At 30.4% G+C, this 21,563-nt stretch overlaps 1 protein-coding gene and 1 pseudogene across 1 annotated transcript; both read left to right on the top strand.

Moving 5' to 3' along the window:
- The first annotated feature begins 9,716 nt into the window (after positions 1–9,716).
- LOC120069224 lies at positions 9,717–10,500 on the top strand (annotated as a pseudogene).
- A 3,247-nt stretch (positions 10,501–13,747) lies between these two features.
- On the top strand, positions 13,748–18,525 carry LOC120069239 (methylsterol monooxygenase 1-2-like). Its single transcript, XM_039020953.1, has 5 exons — positions 13,748–14,364; positions 14,465–14,787; positions 17,475–17,622; positions 17,713–17,745; positions 18,135–18,525. The coding sequence occupies exons 1-5, from the start codon at positions 14,035–14,037 to the stop codon at positions 18,201–18,203; spliced, it is 903 nt and encodes a 300-aa protein (XP_038876881.1). The 5' UTR covers positions 13,748–14,034; the 3' UTR covers positions 18,204–18,525.
- The last annotated feature ends 3,038 nt before the right edge of the window (positions 18,526–21,563 follow it).

The raw sequence follows: 21,563 nt of genomic DNA, 5'->3' as shown, positions 1-21,563 counted from the left end.
CCACTTGAGAGTTTGAAAATCCTTGATTAAATACCCTTCCTTTTTATAGTATTTGCATCTAATCTTGGATTTGTCTTTACTTTCTTCCGATGACTGCTGTTTCCCTTTGTTCTTCCACTGTTACTTGTTTTTGCCTTTGACAAAGAGGCCTTCTGCATTCTATCATTCTTGCTTGCAATTTTGTAGTTCTATTGCTCTGGTTTTAAGTGCAGGAATGATAACATCTACTGATATAGATTCCCTATCATACTTTAATGCGTTTTTCACATCTTTGTATGTCTCTTGAAGAGAATTTAAAAGAACAAACGCTTCATTATCAACACCAATTGATTCACCATGATTTTTAAACTCGGTTGTAATCTTTCTGAAGTCATCAAGATTTTCATTTAATGTTTTTGAAGGATTCATCTTAAATGTGAAAAAATTTTCTCTCAAGAACATCTGTTAGGAAGATCTGCTGTTGCATATATTTCATTCAGCTTATTCCACATTTTATATGCAGTATCTTGATCCACTACCTGTCGTAGGACATTGTTGCTTGGATTAAGAACAATAGTGCCATAAGTTGTTAGCTCAATGGTTTCTAGTTCATGTCTGTAAGTTTTTTTTGGTAGCTTTGAAGGATCTTGAATTGCTTTATGTGCCTTTTGTTGTCCAAGAATCGCTTTCACCAGTGTTTTCCATAAGTTGAAATCTGCATTACCATCAAAATTTTCAACTTCATACCTTACGAATGCCATTGACTGATGTTAATTCTTCAAGATTTGCTTTGTTTGAAGTTTCTTGAAGTTCTTGCCTTCTTGCAATCTCTGATACCAATCTGTTGGGCTTGATGAGCCCAAATTAGGCCCAAAATTCTAATCGATTCAGAAGACAATTTTTTGTTAGTAGAAAAAGTGGTTGTAAAGGGAGCCACGTAGCTAATGAAAATGACAAAGGAAGATTCGTCCTCTTTTCTTCAAGGTTTCATCAATGGAGGCAGGAAATCAACAAAAGGTAACATATTCTCTCTGTTTTATGTTCTTTTTTGGTTGTGCAAATTAGATGAAGGAAATGATGATAGATGATCAAATAAGAAATAGAAGAAGGATAAGAGGGAAAGCTTCAAACAGATGTACATTGTTCAGCTGATATCTTACATCCACAGGAGAAGAAAACTAGACTTCTTGGACGAATTTATAAATAAGAATCTTGCTTACTCAAACTTTTAATTTCTCACAGATTAACATCCTTTATATAGAGTAGGATGTTACATGGTTTGTGAGAATAAAAGTGTATAATAAATGTTGTTTTCACAAGAGTTGTAACAGACTTGATAGATGCCTACTACCATTTCTTTTTACTGATAATTTTTTAGGTGCTTGATATAGTTTTATCTTGATTAGGAGGATAATGGTAATGAATAAAACAGAATTTTGCAACTTTTGTTCTACTATTATTCATCACTCATTTTTTAGAAATTTAGTTTTGATTTTTCATCACTTGTTTGTTGTTCCATGCCAAAGTTTTATCAATGGAACTTGGACAACTATCAATGTCCCATCTAAAACCACTTGTTTACTTTAAAGAAGTTTATGATAAATTTATGATAAGTTTCCATATGATGTATTTTTTATAGGATAAATCATGGATAAAAGCTGAATAACACTATGAAATAGATTATGCAAATAATATACTGATGGAATAAGATCATTTATTAGTTTGGTAGAGAAGGATGTCGATACAAGAGGGTGTACACGTTGTCCATGTAAAAAGTGTCAAAATGTCATAATGAAACTACCACGTGATGTTGAATACAATTTATACACATATGGAATGGTCGTCACCTATAATAGATGGATATATCATGGGGAAAATCCAGATTTGTCCTTTTTAAAACCTATGGGAATGGATAAAACACATAATGAACATGTAGAGCCTTCTCAACAGAATTTAGATAATGCAAACGAAATGCTCGAACTATTGAATGATTTGACAAATGGGAGAAACATTGAAGTTGAACATCATGGTGACGAAAATTCTACCGAAGTTGAAACAAGTGAGAATATGGGAGATAGAAGTTTCAATCAATGTTTGATGAGGTTAATGAAGAATTATACCCTAATTGTACTAAGATTTCTACCTTATTTTTTTGTGAAATTAATGCATATCAATGTACTTAATTATTGGAGCAATAAGTCATTTGTTATGTTATTAAAATTACTTAAAGAAGCTTTACTTGAGGGTACCAAAATGCAAAAATCTTATTATGAAACAAAAAAAGGCATTGCATGATTTGGGTTTAGGTTATACATGCATACATATGCTTGTAAGAGTGATTGTATACTATTTTCAAAAGAAAATGAGAAAACAGAAATTTGTCCTCATTGCAATGAACCTTATTACAAAGTAAGCAATAAGAAAGGAAAAAAAGGTTCCACACAAGATTTTAAGACATTTTCCCTTGAAAACAACATTACAAAGATTATTTTTTTCCCAAGCACAGTGCTAGTGATATGAGATGGCATAAGAAAAAAGATTGAACGTAGATGAAGTTTTAAGACATCCGCCAAATGGTGTAGCATGGAAAAAATTTGATAGATAATTTGATTGGTTTGCAAAAGATCCAAGGAATGTAAGGTTAGCTTTAGCTACTGATAGGTTCAACCCATTTGGCAACATGAGTACATCTTACAGTAAATGACCAGTAATTTTAATTCCATATAACTTGCCACCATGAAAATGCATGAAAGAAGCATTTTCTTCATGTCATTGCTTATACCGGGGCCAAAATCTCCAGAAAAAGAGACAGATATTTATTTACAGCCGCTAATAGATGAATTGAATGATTTATGGAGTAATTACATTGAGACTTACGATGCTTATAGTGGTCAAAACTTTCAGCTGTTGAGGTTGATGCCCTAAATCTCGCAGGGTCCTGTAGTTTGTAAACCTTGTATGAACAAATATTTATGTGATTAATAATATTTGATATTTTATTCACTCTGTCTATAAAATATATGATATTTTAGTTGCATTAACCACAAACCAATAAACTAACATCCATGGTTATCGTTGTAACTTAAACATGTATGTGAAGACATACAGGTGGATCATGTTAAAGTGATAACCTAAATGGTTTGTAGTATATGGATAAGGCTAGGTACCTTATCCTGGTGACACTACGAGTATGACTTGCTTTGTAGATATTACAAATGTTGTAAAGTGTAACAAATGATCTAATCCTCATCATTCATGTATTAGACATGCGAGTGAAAATATTCTACACAAAGGAGTTTGTATAAGATCGAACCACGAAATGTTTAGTCTCTTTATATAACGTTGTTCATCATAGAGACTTTCATTTCACTAGGATGATCATAGGTAACATGACCTCCTATGAGGGCGGTCATTTGATTTATGTGGGTGAGAATGGCCAGATCGTCAATTCAGCAAGTCTACCATTTTGGAGATTCGGTTGATTGGGGAGTTGGGAACTCAGCTACACAAGATTGAATTCACTCATTCCTCGAAGCAAGGGTAAGTAGATAAATTACTTTCTTAAGGGTTGATTCCAGGTCTTGAACAATGTGAGGCCATACCTTCTCTTGGCCTGAGAGGGGTTTAATCATAGTGGAACTATGAGGTACTTAAGGAGTTAAATGTAATTACAGGGGCAAAACAGTAATTTGGCCTAGCTGTACTTATGAGCAATCTGTGAAGGGTCATCGTACTGTTGATTGATTATATCCAATGGACATAGAAATACAATTGTAGTGCGAAGAGTGTAGCTGTTGATCTTTAGTGGGGTGCCTGACAGTTACGGATGGTGGATAATGTGATTAAAGAGTTTAATCAGTTATTCACGTACTGTTGGAGCTTCAAGCTACAGGTGCATAAGGTTCCCTTAGTAGCTCAATAGATTTAAGTTGAGAATAAGTTTTTGGGTTAATTTGAAATGTTCAAATTAATAAGAGCGAATTTAATTATATATGATATAATTAAATTAATTAAATTATATATGATATAATTGACATAATGTATTTGATACATTATAGTTTAATTGGAGGAATAAATATTTGAATATGATTCAAATATATTTTCTATGAATAAGATTTATAGTTGTTAAATTTAATATAAATATGATTTATATTAAATGTCATAAAATAGAGAAAAAGAACTATCGTTTATATATTGTATATGATGCAATATTAAAACTATAGGTTATAAATATAATATGATAAGTTGGTTATTATATTTATTTGTAATTACTAATTATTTGATAATTAAACCTTTTTTCTCTCTAACCACCCTTAATGGGAAGTTAATTAGTTTTTGTGGCAAAATGGGATCTATAAAATATGATTTTACTATTCCAAGGAATCTGAGTCACTCGATAGAGATCTTCTAGATGATCGAATTTGAGAGACTATGCGATAGCCTCATTGCCTAAACGATTATGACGGTCTTGCTATGCGATAGCTTTGTTCATTCCTCGATCGTCTTCCTTCTCCAACTCCAAACTCCCCTCTAAGAAAAATTAGCCAAAGCCCACCACTCCTGGATTTTCACATCGAGAATACCAAGGTCACTAAGTGTAGTGACCCTTTTTGGTTTGAGTTTGTGTTGCTGTTTGTTGTTGTTCGTTTGAAGTGTTTGTGACTTGTTCGACATATTCGTGAACGAGTTAGTTCGAGGGATTAACTTGTAGAACAGTTCTTCAAAGGTATAATTTCTAAACTCTTTTTTATTTATTCAATAGCATGTTATAATTTATTTCTTATGCATAATCTGTCTGTTTCACTGTAAATGTATGCGTTCAATCGAAATGGGATTTGGACGATCTGCTCCCGCTCAAAGGTTCTCTGTCAAAAGAGTTCCTTCATCAGCTTCATGCAACTTTAATATGGACAATAAATGATTTTCCAGCATATGACAATTTGTCAGGATGGAGTACTAAGGGATATAAAGCATGTCTAGTTTGTAATCAAGATATCTCATCTGAATCATTACATAATAAAATATGTTACATGAGACATCGTGGTTACTTACCAATGAATCATTCTTGGCGTCAGAACATACAATTTAATGTGAAAACAGAATATAGAATTATACTACAGTCTTTTTCAGGATTAGATGTTCTTCACCAGTTAGAGGTTATAGATTTTTCGCCACTAGGGAAAACTATAAATATATTACAATGGAAAAGAAAGTGTGTTCATAATGATCTAAATTGAGTGAAAAAGAACATTTTCTTCGAGCTACCATACTGGTCAAGTCTTAAAATTCGACACAAACTCGATGTAATGCATATTGTGAATAATATTTATGATAATGTATTGGGTACATTATTGAATATTGAAGGAAAAACGAAGGATACTGATAAAGCACCTAAAGATTTAATGAAGTTGAATATTCGTAAAGAATTGCATCTTCAACGTGTTTGAAACAAATCGGTGAAGCCACATGCTAGTTACACATTGACAGTTGATGAAAAAAAAGAAGTTTTGTAGTTTCTTGAAAACAGTTAAGTTTTCTTATAGTTTTGCATCCAACATCTCAAAATGTGTTGGTGTCAAAGATGGAAAGATATATGGACTAAAAAGCCACGACTCACATGTGTTATTGCAAAGACTTTTACCCATAGGAGTTTGTCCATTTCTACCAGCAGATGTCAGTGATGCAATTGCTGAATTGTCAAACTTTTTCAAAGAATGACTTCGAAGACATTAAAAGTTGAGACTTTGAATAAACTACAAGAGTCTATTGTGATAATTCTTTGTAAGCTTGAGAGAATATTTCCTCCAGCATTCTTTGATATTATGGTTCATCTAGTTGTTCATTTACAGGAGGAAGCCAAACTTGTTGGAACTGTAGGTTATAGTTGGATGTATCCAATTGAGAGGTATGCTTCTTTTTAGATTTTTACTTAATCATTGACATTTTGTTGTACGATAGACTATAATACATTAGAAAATATTGGACATCTACCTATATAATATTTTTCACAAAAGGCACGTCCAATCGGTAGTTCACATATGAAAGAACTATCGGGTGATGAATTATAAAAGGATCATTGGTATGTCTTAAACAATTGTGAAGCAGTAGATCGATACATGAGGTACATACTTATGAGTACTCTAAACTTTATTACCTTTTATTTTATTGATTAATGATATTATTTCATAGAGAACACGAGATTAAGCTAGAGAACAAAAATGTTCCTAATGCTGTTGAGATGCATGAAACACACTTTGTAGATTAGTTTAAAGATAAAGTATATAACATTTTGTTTCATTTTTTCTTTGATAACAACCTAATTTCATAATGACTGATTTTTTTTATCATGCTTAGATGCAAACACAAATTTAGTCAACGTCTAATGAAATTTTGCATGAGTTGTATGCACTTTCACGTGGCCCTGATATTCGAATTAGTTCATATACTGGGTGTATTATCAATGGTGTGAGATTCAACTCAAAAGATCGAGATGATCGTTGCAGAACTCAAAATAGTGGAGTTTGTATTTTTGGAGGACATGATAGTGAAGGAGCCAACTACTATGGTATCCTTATTGAGTGGTTCAATTAAATTAAGTTGATAGGAAACAAGTTATTGTATTTTGGTGTGATTGGTATGATACAAATCCCAAGAAAAAAATGAATCCATGAAGATCGTCATTTTACAAGCATAGATACTCGATACTTTTGGTATAAAAATGAACCATTTATTCTTGCATCTCAAGCACAACAAGTATTTTATGTTGATGATATTTGGTTAGGAAATGGTTGGAAAATAGTCCAAAGAATTCAACATAGACATTTATGGGATCTGCTTGAAATACAAGTTAATGAACCCGAAGTAGATGTACATCAATACATAGATCAAGTTGGAGATTTTGAAATGCAAACACTGCATAGAAGTGACGTAAATCCAACTGTAGTTTGTGAAAGTAGTGATTTGATTGAGATAGTTTTAGATTTTGATGAACAAGTGGAAGACATATCAGAAGATGATGAAAATGAAGATGACGAGGAAGATGAAGAAGTTGGTGACGATGAGGAAGATAAAGATGATGAAGACGATGAAGAAGAACGACAACAGATTTGACGCGTGTGCATAGTTACTATATTGAATATTTTTATATTTATTTTTATAATGTAATTTTATATCTTTATTTTTATAATGCAATTTTATGTCTAATTATAACTTTGTGTTCCACAAGAAAAGATGTCATCAAATAATGAATAAAATATCGTAGATATGAGTAATACACTCACGAATAACCAAGTATGTGGTGTTACACGAGGAGTTGGATTGCATCATGCAATTGAGACCAGTGGAGGAAGAATTTGTATCTCATGGGATCCTTCCCTTGGGAAACCAGTTGGAAAAATTGCAAATATGTTCGATACTGAGATTGGTACATTAGTGAGGCGGGTTATCCCCTTGACTTGTAAAGAGGAAAAAAACAAATTATCGAGGACATTTACACCACTATAATTGAACGACTGTTGGTAAGTTAATTTTTTAAAAAATAAATATATAGTTCATTACTGAATTACAATGCAATATTAATTAATGATATTTTTCTAAAGAATAAGTTTGACATGGATAGTTCCCAACCACATATCAAAAGCTACATTTAATACGAGATTGGTAATCGATTTAAGGACTACAGAGTGAGATTATACTAGTATTATAAAAAATTGGGTGACCTAGAGCAAGCTCGTCAACAATCGTATAAAGCTGTTACAACTGAAGAATGAGAATTTTTGTGTGATAAATGGGAGTCTCCTGCATGGAAGGTAAATATTAATTAATTTTTAATACATAAGTAAACAAATTTTGTAATTATACATTCTAATGCGGGAAAAGTCAAAAAAAAAAAAAACAAAACAAAAAATAGTAGGAAACTCCCTTTCAATCATTGTGCTGGAACAAAATCATTTATCTCGTCGAGCTATAAGGTATGATATTATATTTTATCCATGATTACTTATATTATATTGCTTGCAAATATCGAGTATTATTTTTTAAGATAAAGGATGATGTCACTTATTTAAGTCCTATCGACATTTTCTACCAAACTCATTAGTCTGTTGCAAAAGGTTGGACTCACGATGCATCACGTAAAGCCTATGTAAGTATTATTTAAAATATTTTAACAAATAATATGAATTTCAAATATTTTATGTTTATGACATTCATTTGTTTATTTTGAATCATATAGGAGAAAATGATTACTTTAAAACTAGAGCAAGAAAACATAAGTACGCCAATGAGTGATGAAGAAATTATGGCGGCCATTTTAGGAAAGAAAAAATAAATATGTTAAAGGGATGGGATATGGACCAAAACCGCCTCAAAGTAAAAAAGAAACATACTCACAAGATTATATCCAATCACTAAAGGCACGCCTTGCAAAGACAGAAGAACATATGGAGAGTGAACATCGAGAGAATGAAAGAAATAGAGCTATTGTGGAAGAAGCTTTAGAAAGTCAATGTCAAGAGTACGAAAGAAGATTCAGTCAAATGAATGAATTTCTAGAAAGAATCACTAGAGTAAGTTCTTCTCTTAGTAAGGTAATTGCATTAGTTCAACTTATGTTCATATTAGTCAAATTAGTTTTAACTTGTATGTAGTGATTTCATCGATTGATTGTGATTGGTGGTGTAGTTCTGAATATTTTGTGTGTATGAAAGGGAGTGGTTTACTTAATGATATTTCATATTTGTCGTTGTTGCGAAAAATGTGGTTGAGAGAGGAGGAGTATTTGAGAATTTATGTTTGTTGTGACTTGATGAGTTTTTCGTGATAATTAAGATTGAATTTTGTGAATTAAGTTTGTCATAATTAAGTTCTAGATCAACTTACAACTCATAATATAAAATGGGTTGATCATTTTATATAAATGGTGAGTTTGCTTAAGTTTGATATTTAACTTTTGAAATTTTTGAGAATATGTGAATTGTGTTTGAAAATAATTTTATATGTATCTAATTATGTGTGCAGGACTAAAGTGGAGCTTGTTGGTGATGACTACATTTTGGACTTTTTTTTAAGATAACTAATTAGGTGATGACTAATTATGTGCAGGTCTTTTTTTCTTTTTTTTAAGATCACTAATTGTAGAGTTTTTTTTTTTTTTTTTTTTTTTTTGTAGTGAATATTATAGATTTTATAAACATATTTTAACATATAGTACGATTAAGTTGCACTGCAATGTATTCTTTTAAAATATTGTTAAAATTTGTGACGTAATTAAAATGTCGCAAGATTATTATATCAAGAACATAAAACAACAAGCAATGCAACGAATACAGAAACTTCGTAAACATGTTCAGAAAACGTCTCATATTGTGGCTTTTAGTAAACATCGCATGTTGCATAAAACGTCGCATAATGCGACTTTTCGAAAACGTCACATTATGTGACTTCTTAATCAACGTCGCATAGATTATATATCAGATCACTGCTCCATGTGCCAAATATTTCCATATTGATATTTTTGTTCCAACAATGTGACGAATAATGGAAACGAGAACGATACTTTCATTTACAGTATTGAGTTCATAATATTGATCTAGATCAGGTTATAGATCAATCAAAAAATGATTTTTATATTTGAAACCCATTAGAAAGAAGGGACATTAAAAATCATACAAAAATGATGGACTCAAAGGCCCTGAAAATGCTATGAAATGTTCGAAAATGGTTGAAGTTAGTTAAATAGAAAGTTCACTATGACTATAGACATTGGTAAATTTACCAAAGACGAAAATGATTTATGCTATATTATGGATGATTGGTTATGGAGGGACCATTTCGTTTTTGTACGCTGGTCCGGTCTATTGCTCTTTCCTTATACAGATTTTGCTGTCGGAGGTTGGTTTATAGGTACAACCTCTGTAACTTCATGGTATACCCATGGATTAGCAAGTTGTTATTTGGAAGGATGCAAATTCTTACTCGCCGCAGTTTTAACTCCTGCTAATAGTTTAGCCCACTCTTTGTTGTTACTATGGGGTCTTGAAGCACAAGGAGATTCTACTCGTTGGTGTCAATTAGGTGGTCTGTGGACTTTTGTTGTTCTCCATAGTGCTTTCAGACTAATAGGTTTCATGTTACGTCAATTTGAACTTGCTCGATCTGTTCAATTCAGATCTTATAATGCAATCGCATTCTCGGGCCCAATTGTTGTTTTTGTTTATGTATTCCTGATTTATCCACTAGGTCAGTCTGGTTGGTTCTTTGCACCTAGTTTTGGTGTAGCAGTTATATTTCAATTCATTCTCTTTTTCCAAGGGTTTCATAATTGGACATTGAACCATTTCATATGGGAGTTGCGGGTGTATTGAGCGCTGCTTTACTATACGCTCGTCGCATTATGCGACTTCTCAAACAACGTTGCATAATGCGACTTTTTCCTCGTGTCATCGCATGCTATGGTGTTTTCTTCCAAAAAGTCGTAAAACACATTCAGCGATTGGCCTTTTGCAACCAAAGCGTGCATAATAATTAGTTGCTAAAAATTTTTTGCAACAAAATTTTGTTTTTAGCGACGAATATTTTTAGTTGAAAAAGGCCAGATTTCTTGTAGTGTTTTAAAAAACTAAGCTAAAATTTCAAATTTGAAAATAGTAACCTTTTAAAACATTTTATTTTTGGAATTTGACTAAGAATTCAACCATAAAAAATATACAAATCATTGTAAGAAATGAAGAGAAAATAAGTTTGATTTTCAAAAATCAAAACAAAAAAAAAATCGAAATGATTACCAAATTTATTTTTAAAATTTGACTATAAATTCATGTGTTTCTTTGGCAAAGATGAAACTAATAATTGAGAAATTAGATCAACACAAACATAAATTAAAACAAAAAAAAAAAAAACAAAATCTTTATCAAATGAGACCGTAAATATCATTATTATTATTTTGTTGTAATTTGACTAAGAATTCAAATATTATATTAAAAATATGAAGATAATTGTGATGAAAGGATGAGAAAATGAACACAAAGTTTAAAACTAAAAATTTAAACTCAATAATTATCAAATTAAACTGAGATGCAAATAGAAATAGCTTTAAAAAAATCAAAACATTGTAAAAAAAGAAGTAAAAAAATAAAAACCATATAAGATAACAAAAAATTTGAAAGTCTTGTAATCAAAATAATATAAAGATAGGAACTTTTCAGGAAAAAAAAAAAAGAGATAGGAAAAAAAAAACAAAACAATTAGAACTCAAACTAAAAAAAATGAAGACTATTTATATAGAAGAAAATATTTGAAAGTTAAGTAACGATAAGAGAAAAAGATAAAAGAAGTATGAAAATATAATAATAAAAGAAGGAATAAAACTAAAAAAGAAAATAAATTTTTTAAAAAAATTTGTTTATAAAATATGAAAACTAAGTGTGTTTTTGGTTTAAATTTTTAAGTGTATTTTGAAAATAAGTCATTAAAAAAATTGAAATGTTTGTTAATCACTCAAAATAGGTTTTTGATACACTTTCGAATTGAATTTTAAACAGTTTAAATAAAAATGATTTTTTCCAAAAATATTTTTTTGCTAAATCTAAACAAACACTAGATTGTTAGATAATAAAAATTGATCGATACTAAGTCTAAAAAATTTGATTGCCTGAATTGTAATGAATATTTTATTGGAAAGACATAATTGTTATTCGCTAAAGTTTAATTATTAAAGTATTATAAATTTGAAAGCATATGTGATATTATTACAATTTATGTTTCTTAAAATTTGAGAAATCAAATATTTTTTTTAACCAAATTTAGACAATTGAATAAAATAAAAATAAAAAAACAAAACTTTAGAATTTAATATTATATTATTCATATTGATGATTCAAATTTATGGTTTGTTGGATTAGAATATGTATCTTAATCAATTAACTCATGCTCATATTAACATAAATTTTATCAAAAAGAAAAATATTTGAAAGTTCAAACATCAATATAAAATAAAGATTGAAATTAGTAAATCCAAATAATAATATTAATAACAATAAAACTCAAAATTAAAAATAATAGAAAATTATTAAAGAGTAGCCAGAATAAAATAGAAAGATTAAGATTTTATTTGAAAATGTAGTAACTTTTAAAGGAATGGCCGGTAATTATGCTTTTAGAAAAATTAGTTGTGAAACTTGAAAAGTGGTTATTAGTATTTAGTAAATAAATACTAAATTACCTTGCTCTAGTTACCTTGTCAATTACTAAATATTTTTTTAATATATAATTTTAAATAAATATTTAGAATAATATTTTGTTTGCTCTAAATTAATTTTAAATATTAAGCAAAATAGTTTTATTTAAAAAAATCCATATGATGTAATTGTTTTTAAAATCAGAATATATAGCTTTGATCAGGTGAAAAGGAAATAAGTATACGAAATAAATTTGGATTTTAAAGAGTCGAGTTGAAAATTAAAAATTAATATAACACTATATCTGATTTTAAGAGAATCCAAAAGCTACTTTTAAAAGCTATTTTAACCGGTTTAATCCCAATATGTTTTACAAAACACAAAAACAAATTAAGATTTACTTTTAATCACTTTTATCCCTCCCAACATCAACCTACGTACCCTAATTTAAAAAAAAAAAATCTTTGAACTTTTTAATTTGTTAAAAAAAAATTCCTTATTCTATCAAAAGTTGCAATACCACCCTTACCCTTTTATAAATCTTTCAATACTTTATTTGGAGTAGAAATGTTATAGAATTTTGGACAAAAACTGAAATTTAAAATAAATGTGACAATAACCTAGAACAATATAAGTAGTGTGCGGGTCCCATTTTCGTTGCGAGTCACCGACACAGTTTTTCATCCAATATTGTAATAAATTTCTTTTCCTATGCAAGTTTCGAAACGCTCATAAAAGGTCAAAGATGCTTTTGAAAGAATAGGATTTTTTTTTTTTAAATAAAGGATAAAGTTTAGAGTATACATGGTAATTGAGAGATAAAAAAGAATAACATATTGCAAAAACCATCATAAAGTATGATGATAGTTGCAATTATACTCACAAACTTTTCATTATAAAAATTAAGCCGTCAAACTTATACAGATGTTAAAATTAGACTCTATAACTTATATAATTGTAGAATTGTAACAATTGTATAAATTTGATAGTTCAATTTTTATCATTTGAGAGTCTAATTTCTACAACTATAAGTTTAATGGTCTATTTTTAATACTTGTATAAGTATGAGGGCTTAATTTTTATGTTTAAATACTAGTTTGGTCTCTATACTCTTAAAATGTTCATTTTAGTTCGTATATTTGTGACTTTGGTTCATTTTTTTTCCTTTACTTTCAAAATGTTCATTTTGGTCTTTCTACTTTTAATTTTAGTTCATTTTAGTCTTTGAACTTTCAAAAAGTGTCCAACTTGATCCTTTAAAATTGAAGTAAAAATGAAAATTAAGAGACCAAAAGGATAACTTTTTGAAAATACAAGGACCAAAATGAATATTTTGAAAGTACAGACATCAAAATGAACTAAAGTTGAAAGTATAGGGATCGAAATAAATATTTTGAGAGCATAGAGACCAAAACGAATCAAAATAAAAAGAACTGGGACCAAACTAGTATTGAAACTTAATTTTACTATTGAAAGTTGAGGGTATAATTACAAATACCAGTAAGATGGTTTTTGCAATTTTCAAAAGACATAGATCTCAAACAAAATATTGTTTTAGGCATGTGAGTAGATTTGGTAGGGAGTGGCAAATGGTGGATTCCCATTCTCACATATAAATAAACAAAGCACAATAAACAAAAGAAATTGAATGAATCCTTAGAATTTCACGCTCTTCCTCTGGTTTTCCTTCTCTTCCTCTTCTTCTTTCTTCTTCCTTTCATCCTTTTCAAACTTCCCGCATTAATTTAACCGTCTTTCACCTCCTCCCTCTCCCATTTCACCCCTTTTCGCCGCTTCTCAATCCATTCACCGCCGGCGAATCTCTCTCGGCCTCTATTTCCCATCTGGGTCTCTCTCCGCCGGCGGATTCCTCCACCCAATGTTGCCCTTTCACTCCCTTTCCGCCGCTCAGGCCGCTCTTGGCCGGAATCTCACCTTCTTCGAGACCCTCTGGTTCAATTACTCCCACGACAAGTCCGATTACTTCCTCTTTTGCCATAACATTCTCTTCCTCTTCTTGATTTTCTCCTTTATTCCCCTTCCCCTCATCTTCCTCGAGCTCTTGCATGCTTCTGGGATTCATAAGTACAAAATTCAGCCCAAGGTTCGATTGCCATTCTCCGAGATTTTCCGCTGTTATAAGGACGTCATGCGTATGTTCTTTCTTGTCGTTGGCCCTCTTCAGCTCGTTTCATTCCCGTCCATTCAGGTGAATCTCTGGTTTCGATTTTTTTTTCGATTTGCTCCCTCTCTGTTGATCTGGGATTTTGATTTTGATTGTTCTTTTTCTGTTTCTTTTGGGTTATTAGATGATTGGGATCAGGACGGGTCTGCCATTGCCTTCTGGGTGGGAAATTATTTCTCAATTGGTGGTGTATTTCATGGTGGAGGATTATACCAATTATTGGATTCATAGATTCCTCCATTGCAAATGGGGGTATGAGAAAATCCATTGTGTTCACCATGAATACACTGCTCCTATTGGATTTGCAGCTCCTTATGCTCATTGGGCTGAGGTTTTAATCCTTGGAATTCCCTCTTTTCTTGGTCCAGCTATGGTTCCTGGTCATATGATCACCTTCTGGTTATGGATTGCTTTAAGGCAGATTGAGGCCATTGACACACATAGTGGGTATGAATGCTAAAGCCATTTCTCTTCCTCTATGTCTAGCTTTCTTGGTTTCTATTTTAATGAATTTTCTTCCCCTTTTTTCACTTCTGCACTGTGCTTTTATTCGACTGCGACAACATGATGCCAACTTTGTATTTTCTGCATTCTTTTATCTCTTCGCCAGTGCCTTTGTGTTAAAGTACTTTTAATCTGAAGGATCTTGAATGGTGGGCTTGCCTCTTTTTTGACTAGGACCGTGATCTGCTCTATGCTTGCCTTTTTCCTTATTATATGTAAATATTTTCTATATGTGTAGACATATGTTTAGTCGTAACATAGAGTTCCTATCGTTACTGTATCAACTCATTGCATGCTGAATCATTGCTCCTACTAACTTGATATAATGAAGGTTTGGAGTTTTTGTTGACAAATATTGAAAAGGTTAAATTTACCCTTCTTTTCTGGCATCAACTTTCTCTGCTTCCACATTTTTCTTTGGTTGTGGGAAAGCTCACGATTCCTGTGAGCTTATCTTAAGAGGAAGTATAAATCTTCTATGAGAAGCCTAGCCTAAGAAGCTTGATTCTTATATACTCAACTAATTAGGGGCCCACTACCCCTTCATGCTATAAGCCTACAAACATCATTTCAAGATCTATGATTTAATAACATGCTACGAAAGTAGGAAGTCTTGAATTGCAGAGTAATGTTATTGTTATTATTAGTTTTTGTTTTCACAATTTTGTATTTATGACCTTTGTATTAGGCTTTGTGCTAACACTTGACTCACGTAAAGGGGACTAGTACTGATGATTTATGAAAAGTAAATATTGAATTTATCCTAACCGATTAAAGATCAGTAGTGGACAACAATATTTGACTTTACTTTCTCTAATTAGTGGGACCATAGATGATAGATCTTAGACTATTGTTTTAAAGAAGAATGAAATTAGCTTCTGAGGGAAGGAAAAACAGCAAAGTGGTTGTGTAAACTTATTTGCATCTATGGTAGGTAAGTACAATGAAATGAATGGGGAATGTTGTTTCGAAGTGATGCTGCAACAATATTGGCGGGCAAAGATCGTGAACAAGATCCTATCTTAACCTTATTGGTTCAAACATTCTTTGCTTCAGGGGGACCTTTAGCTCACAACTATTCCCAATCTTCTTGATCTTAAACATTGTTGTTGTTTTTGAGGCTTCAGGTTTACTCCCTTGTGGAAGTGTGCTTCTTCAAACTCAGTGTTGAAATTTTGTAGCCTTTGTGTTGTGAAAAAAAGGGTATAAAAGAACAAGGAATTGATGTGTAGAAAGACATCTTTAGAGAATTGCTTCTGGCACGATGGAATAGAAATGTAAGGGTGCTCAGGGGTTAGACTCGTGTAACTTGGGGTTAAGAAGCCGATCATATTCTAGCATATGGTTTGCTGAGCTTGAGCTCTGATTTTCTTAGTTTCATGGGCTACATAAACCCCATCTAGTAATACAAACCGAAATTTCCATAACCTATTCCTCGGTACAGTCTAAACACAAATTAATTATAAACTCAGCTTTTCAATAAACCAGCCTTATTAAATTGTATTGTTCCTCTTCCTCAGAAGAATCAAAAGGAAGCTCTGTTATTCATGTTGACTGCATTTGGTTTAAAAGTGTTATTGTATTTAGAGGAGTGAAGAGGGAAAGAAAAGTAAATTGACCGCTCAAGGGGCCAGCTTACTCAAATAAGAATCCATTGATTTGACTTCCAAATTGTTTAGTTGGGCCAGAAACGAAAAATAATTGATGCCAGGCTTATGGTTGGGAATAAATGCGGTGTCAGACAATCATTTCTTTGGTCATGTAGGACATAGCTTCACTCTTGGTGGGTTTCCTGTGCCTGAACATCCCCTTAGCCTTTTGTTGAACTTGAATAGCTTTATATATTATTATTTTATATTGCTGAAGTTTGAATGTTGTCTCTTTCATACAAAGACTGAATTCACATGAATATTGATGGCAAGATGTTGTACAACTTTTGATGCTAACAAGAATGCCCAAAAACAAAAAAAAAGAAAAGAAAAGAAAATTCAAAATTAAAGTCTTCTACTCATAACAGTAATCTGAATTTGAAGGATTTTCTTTTTTTTTTTTTTATCAATATATTTCACAAGCATTAGTGTCAATGAACTATCACCTGTTCATTCTTAATTGATTTATTAATGTTAGTTTAAATTGCCATTATAATTCTTATATCTTGAGCTAGATTTCAGCTTGGTCATCATAGTTACTAAAGTTTAATTATCATCTTTCGTCACTGGATATTAATAGTTTTCTTATGTGTTATGTTTTCAATGGACGTGATAATAGGGAGGAGTGATGAGTTGATGTTTAGTATAAATCATGTGTGAAGGTTAAGAGGGTAAGCCCTATTACATATCTTCAATAAGCTTTACTACATCCTAGTTTCCGAAATCCACTATTTTTTTTCTACCACGTCGACATTTTGGTTGGTATAACCAAACAATAGGGACTATAATGAACTTTTGAGATCAAATTGAAACCGAGCACAAACCATAGGGACCAAAATGACAATATAACCTTATTTTTTTTACAAGTCTTGTTCTTTATTGTGGTCTTTCTTTACCTCTGCTTTTCTCTCAGATTGTGCTTTTATGATGATTGTTGAGATCATTCATGGTTTTATTCGTATGTTTTATATTTATATTCAGGTATGATTTCCCTTGGAGTCTAACGAAATTTATACCATTTTATGGTGGTGCGGACCATCATGATTACCATCACTATGTTGGAGGGCAAAGCCATAGCAACTTTGCTTCAGTATTTACCTACTGTGATTATATTTACGGAACTGACAAGGTAGTTATGGTCATGTTATAATTTTACCTCCCACTTATTCTTCCAGTAAAATCATGCTCATAAAAGTTACTCATTTGTTTACTTCTTCAGGGGTATCGCTATCAAAAGAAAATCCTTAAGCAGGTAAGCGCTTTTGCTCCTCTTGCTCCCCCCCCCCCCCCCCCCCCCGCCCCAAAAATTGATTGTACTTGGTGCCATGAATTTGCATTAGTTTCAAGTTTTCTTCAAATGGACAGTAAATTTAGCCAAATTTCAGCTTGGTTCATTAGCGTGGCCGATAAGCTTGATCAAACCTTGGGATGGCTAGTTTAACTGTATATTTACTATGCCTTTTTCCTGTTCTGTTTGGCTGGATTAAATCTATTCCATTTGTCATTGTACATTTGTTTTGGAGGAGGAGGTTGATTGTGAATAAAAAGAAAAAGAAAGGACAATTTATGACTGCTCTGTTACTGTTTTCCTTGGATCGTTAGCGATGTCTCGTTCTAATTGTTTGTTGTTGGTGTAATCAGTTGAAGGAAGAAGTGAAGAACATTGAAGGGCCATACCATAGCACAGCCCAAGATGTGAAATCGGACTAGACGATGAAAGGGGATACATACTTTGAAGGATGGGTTTTTTTCGTGTCGGTAGCGACGTTACGTGATCTCTGATTTGAAGTTTACTTGGTCGAGACCGAATCACCAACAAGGTAGTTAGGGACTGTGGGATGGAATGGAAATTAACATAAGGTCTATAAAAAGTTTGTTTTTTTTGTTAGCTTAATCTTCAGGGCTGAGAATTCAGATTCTCCAGTGGTGTGGTTTAACCTTATTGTGCAGATAAAACTCCTAATAAAACTCCTAATATAAATATGTATTCTGCTTGTGAAACTTCTTGATTTTATTGGGCTATTTTAGATTACCATCTTTTTCTTTTTCTTGTTTGTAAAAATTGAGCTTATGAAATCTATCTAGGGCTATATTTGAAAATTTTAAAACTGCCCAACAAAAAAGAAACTAAAAATAAAATAATGGGTTATAAGAAAGCATTGATTTTTTTCCCCTCTAAATTCTAAAAGTAGATTGTCTTTAAAGGTGTGTGAACATTTGTGTCCAACTGTAGAGAGACTCCTCTTTATTTATTTGAGTAATTATGATTTCAAAAGAATAGTATTCAAATATATATGATTCACCTTTTTCAAACCTTTTATTTATGTGTGTATATAAAATTATTACTTTTAACAACTGATCAACTTTAATTCCTTTATATTTGATTATATTTTTGTATTCTTGAGTAGAACTTTGACATTTTTTAATTAGATATTTACCAATTGAAAATAATAGGTTAAATTACTATCTTTTTCTCTCTGTTTTATTTCAATTTAGTTTTTGAAGTATTCAACTTTAAATAATGTTTAATAGGTTCTAAAAATTTTTTATTTTATGTTTAATAGTCCTAAAATTTAAGAATGTGTAGTACATTTTCGGACTATCAATTTTGTACCAAATAGTTTTTTTGGAATGTTTAAAATTTTTAAAATGAACACTTGATTTATCAATTAAAAAGGAAAATGCCGAACTAGTCAAGGTCTTATTCGATAAAAAAAAATTGAAATTTTAATGATCTATTTGATAAAAGTGTTTGAATATACTTTTTGAAATTTAAAGAATTTGAAAGTTCAAAAAGATCTATTAGATACATTTTAAAGTTTAGAGACTAAAAGACTTAAGTGTCATCAAATTTTCATATGATAATTGATGTCTTTATCGATTGAGCTATGTTTTGATTAACTTATGAGTATTACGACATGATAATATGATATCCATATATAATTGGAGGGGTTTGCACAATTTATGTTGTTTGAAAAATATGAATTTGAGTTAGGTTTTGAATTATTTTATGGTAATTGAAAAACAGAGAAAATTGGGGCCAATTTTATTTTGAAGTACAACTAAATATTTGGTAGTTCTTTTTAAAAAAATTCCTTTTAAAGTTCAACATATGGAATACAAATTTGAACTCATAATTTTTAAACAATAATGTACATCTTAACAAATTGAAGTATGTTGAAGTTGTGGTTCAAGTTTAAGTTTTAATTAAACGAAATTTTTTATTAAAATAAAGTTGAAATACTATTTTAATTTATATAATTTTAAATATTCAATTTACTCACTTTATTTTCAAATTTAGTATTTCGAAGTAAATATTTATCAAAATTGGTTTTAAGATAATAATAATTTGGGAATAATACGTTTTTGGTCACTAATTTTGGGTCTAATTTCTATTTGGTCCTTATATTATAAAATGTTACGCATTCTGTAAGTTTTGAGTTTTATTTCAATTTAGTAGGGATATAAATAAAAGCAACGAAAACCGATCCAACCGATCGAAATCGACCGAATTAAGGTTGATCGGTCCATTTTCGATTTTTCTAAAAAAAATTAAAAATTGACCGACTGATACATATATATTTGTTTTTTTTTAATTTTTTTTTTAAAAAAATAAGTATAAAAGCAAACCCATTACCACCAACCTAAACCCAAGCCTACTATTTTAGTATTGATTTATTATTATTTTTTATGTTGCCTAATTTTCAAACCTATTACATGATTTATTTAAAATTTTCATAAAAAATTATTGATTTAAAATTAAAAGGTTGCTAATTATACTAACATAATAATAACACTTTATCAATTCATCTTTTCTTTTCATTCATTTTGGCTTTCCTTTAAAAAAAATGATCAAACCAACCGGCCCAACCGATGGTGGGGCTAATTTCACACCCTTTTTTTGGTCCATTTTTTGTGTCAGTTTTCTCCCAAAACCGATACCAATGTACACCCCTACAATTTAGTTCTTATGTTTCAAAATGTTACAATTTTATCTTTAAAATTTAAGTTTTATTTTAATTTAGTCTTTAAGTTTCAAGATTTTACATTTTTAACCTCAATTTTTCATTAAATATTCACTTTTAGTCATTGACGTCAATTTCTATTAATTAATTAAAAAATTATAAAGTGAAATTTTAAATTTAATTTTATAAGTGATAAAAATAGTGAAAATTAATTAACTATAATTCTTTTAACGATTTTTTATTTATTAACATAATTTAACTCTAAAGACAGAAAGTAAGTATTTAGTGAAAAATTGAAGTTAAAAGTGTAAGTCTTAAATTATAGGAACAAATTAAAGCAAAACTCAAATGTCGAGAGTAAAATTGTAGCATTTAGAAACTTATAGACTAAATTGAAACCAAACTCAAAACTTAATGACTAAATGTATAACATTTCGAATAATTTTGAAACCTAAAGACTAAATTGAAACTAAAAAAGCATTTTTCCTTAATAATTTTTTTGTAATAAAATAGATTATGTGAACATGTAACTAGAATTTATAGCTGAAAGGCTAAAAGAAAAAATATGTACTAAATTTAAGATTTATTGTAAGTAGGGATAAAATAAGATATTAAAAAATGTAAAATGAATAAGTGTGAAAGAATTGAATTTAATAACTAACAAATTGGACCTCAAACTTACTATTTAACTATCTAATAAATTCTTCCTCCAAATATTATAAAAATAATTTTCTAGTATGCATATAAAATATGTGCACGATATGAAAATTGAAAAAAATTTAGAGGAAACCTACATTTGAACTTTTTTAACAAAATCTATTCAATGTTAATTTGTACAACCGTCGTTTTCTTTTAAAATTTGATGAACGTACATTAAATTGATGGTAAAGATAAGGACACTTAATCAAATTTAGGATCAAATTTGATGAAACTGATTAAAAAAAAAAAAGATTTGTTTTCCTTTTTTGAATAATTTTTTATAGCAATTATAAGGATCGAGATCAAATTTCCTACGAGGAAAATTTTTTGTTTGTTTTTTTTAACAATTTATAATTTATTCTGAACCAAATAGAATTTTCAAAATTTTCTGGGTTAAATTAGATAA

This window comes from Benincasa hispida, unplaced genomic scaffold (genome assembly GCF_009727055.1).
Source record: "Benincasa hispida cultivar B227 unplaced genomic scaffold, ASM972705v1 Contig285, whole genome shotgun sequence".
Lineage (NCBI taxonomy): Eukaryota > Viridiplantae > Streptophyta > Magnoliopsida > Cucurbitales > Cucurbitaceae > Benincasa > Benincasa hispida.
The sequence above is the reverse complement of the archived record's forward strand: the minus strand, read 5'-3'. Positions and strand labels throughout refer to the sequence as shown.

What these genes read in the sequence shown, in the direction of transcription:
- LOC120069239 (XM_039020953.1), top strand. Translation starts at nt 14,035, where the DNA reads ATGTTGCCCTTTCACTCCCTTTCCGCCGCTCAGGCCGCTCTTGGCCGG. An exon ending in TTTCATTCCCGTCCATTCAG is followed by an intron (nt 14,365 to 14,464) that starts GTGAATCTCTGG and finishes TTGGGTTATTAG; the next exon opens with ATGATTGGGATCAGGACGGG. An exon ending in GCCATTGACACACATAGTGG is followed by an intron (nt 14,788 to 17,474) that starts GTATGAATGCTA and finishes ATTTATATTCAG; the next exon opens with GTATGATTTCCCTTGGAGTC.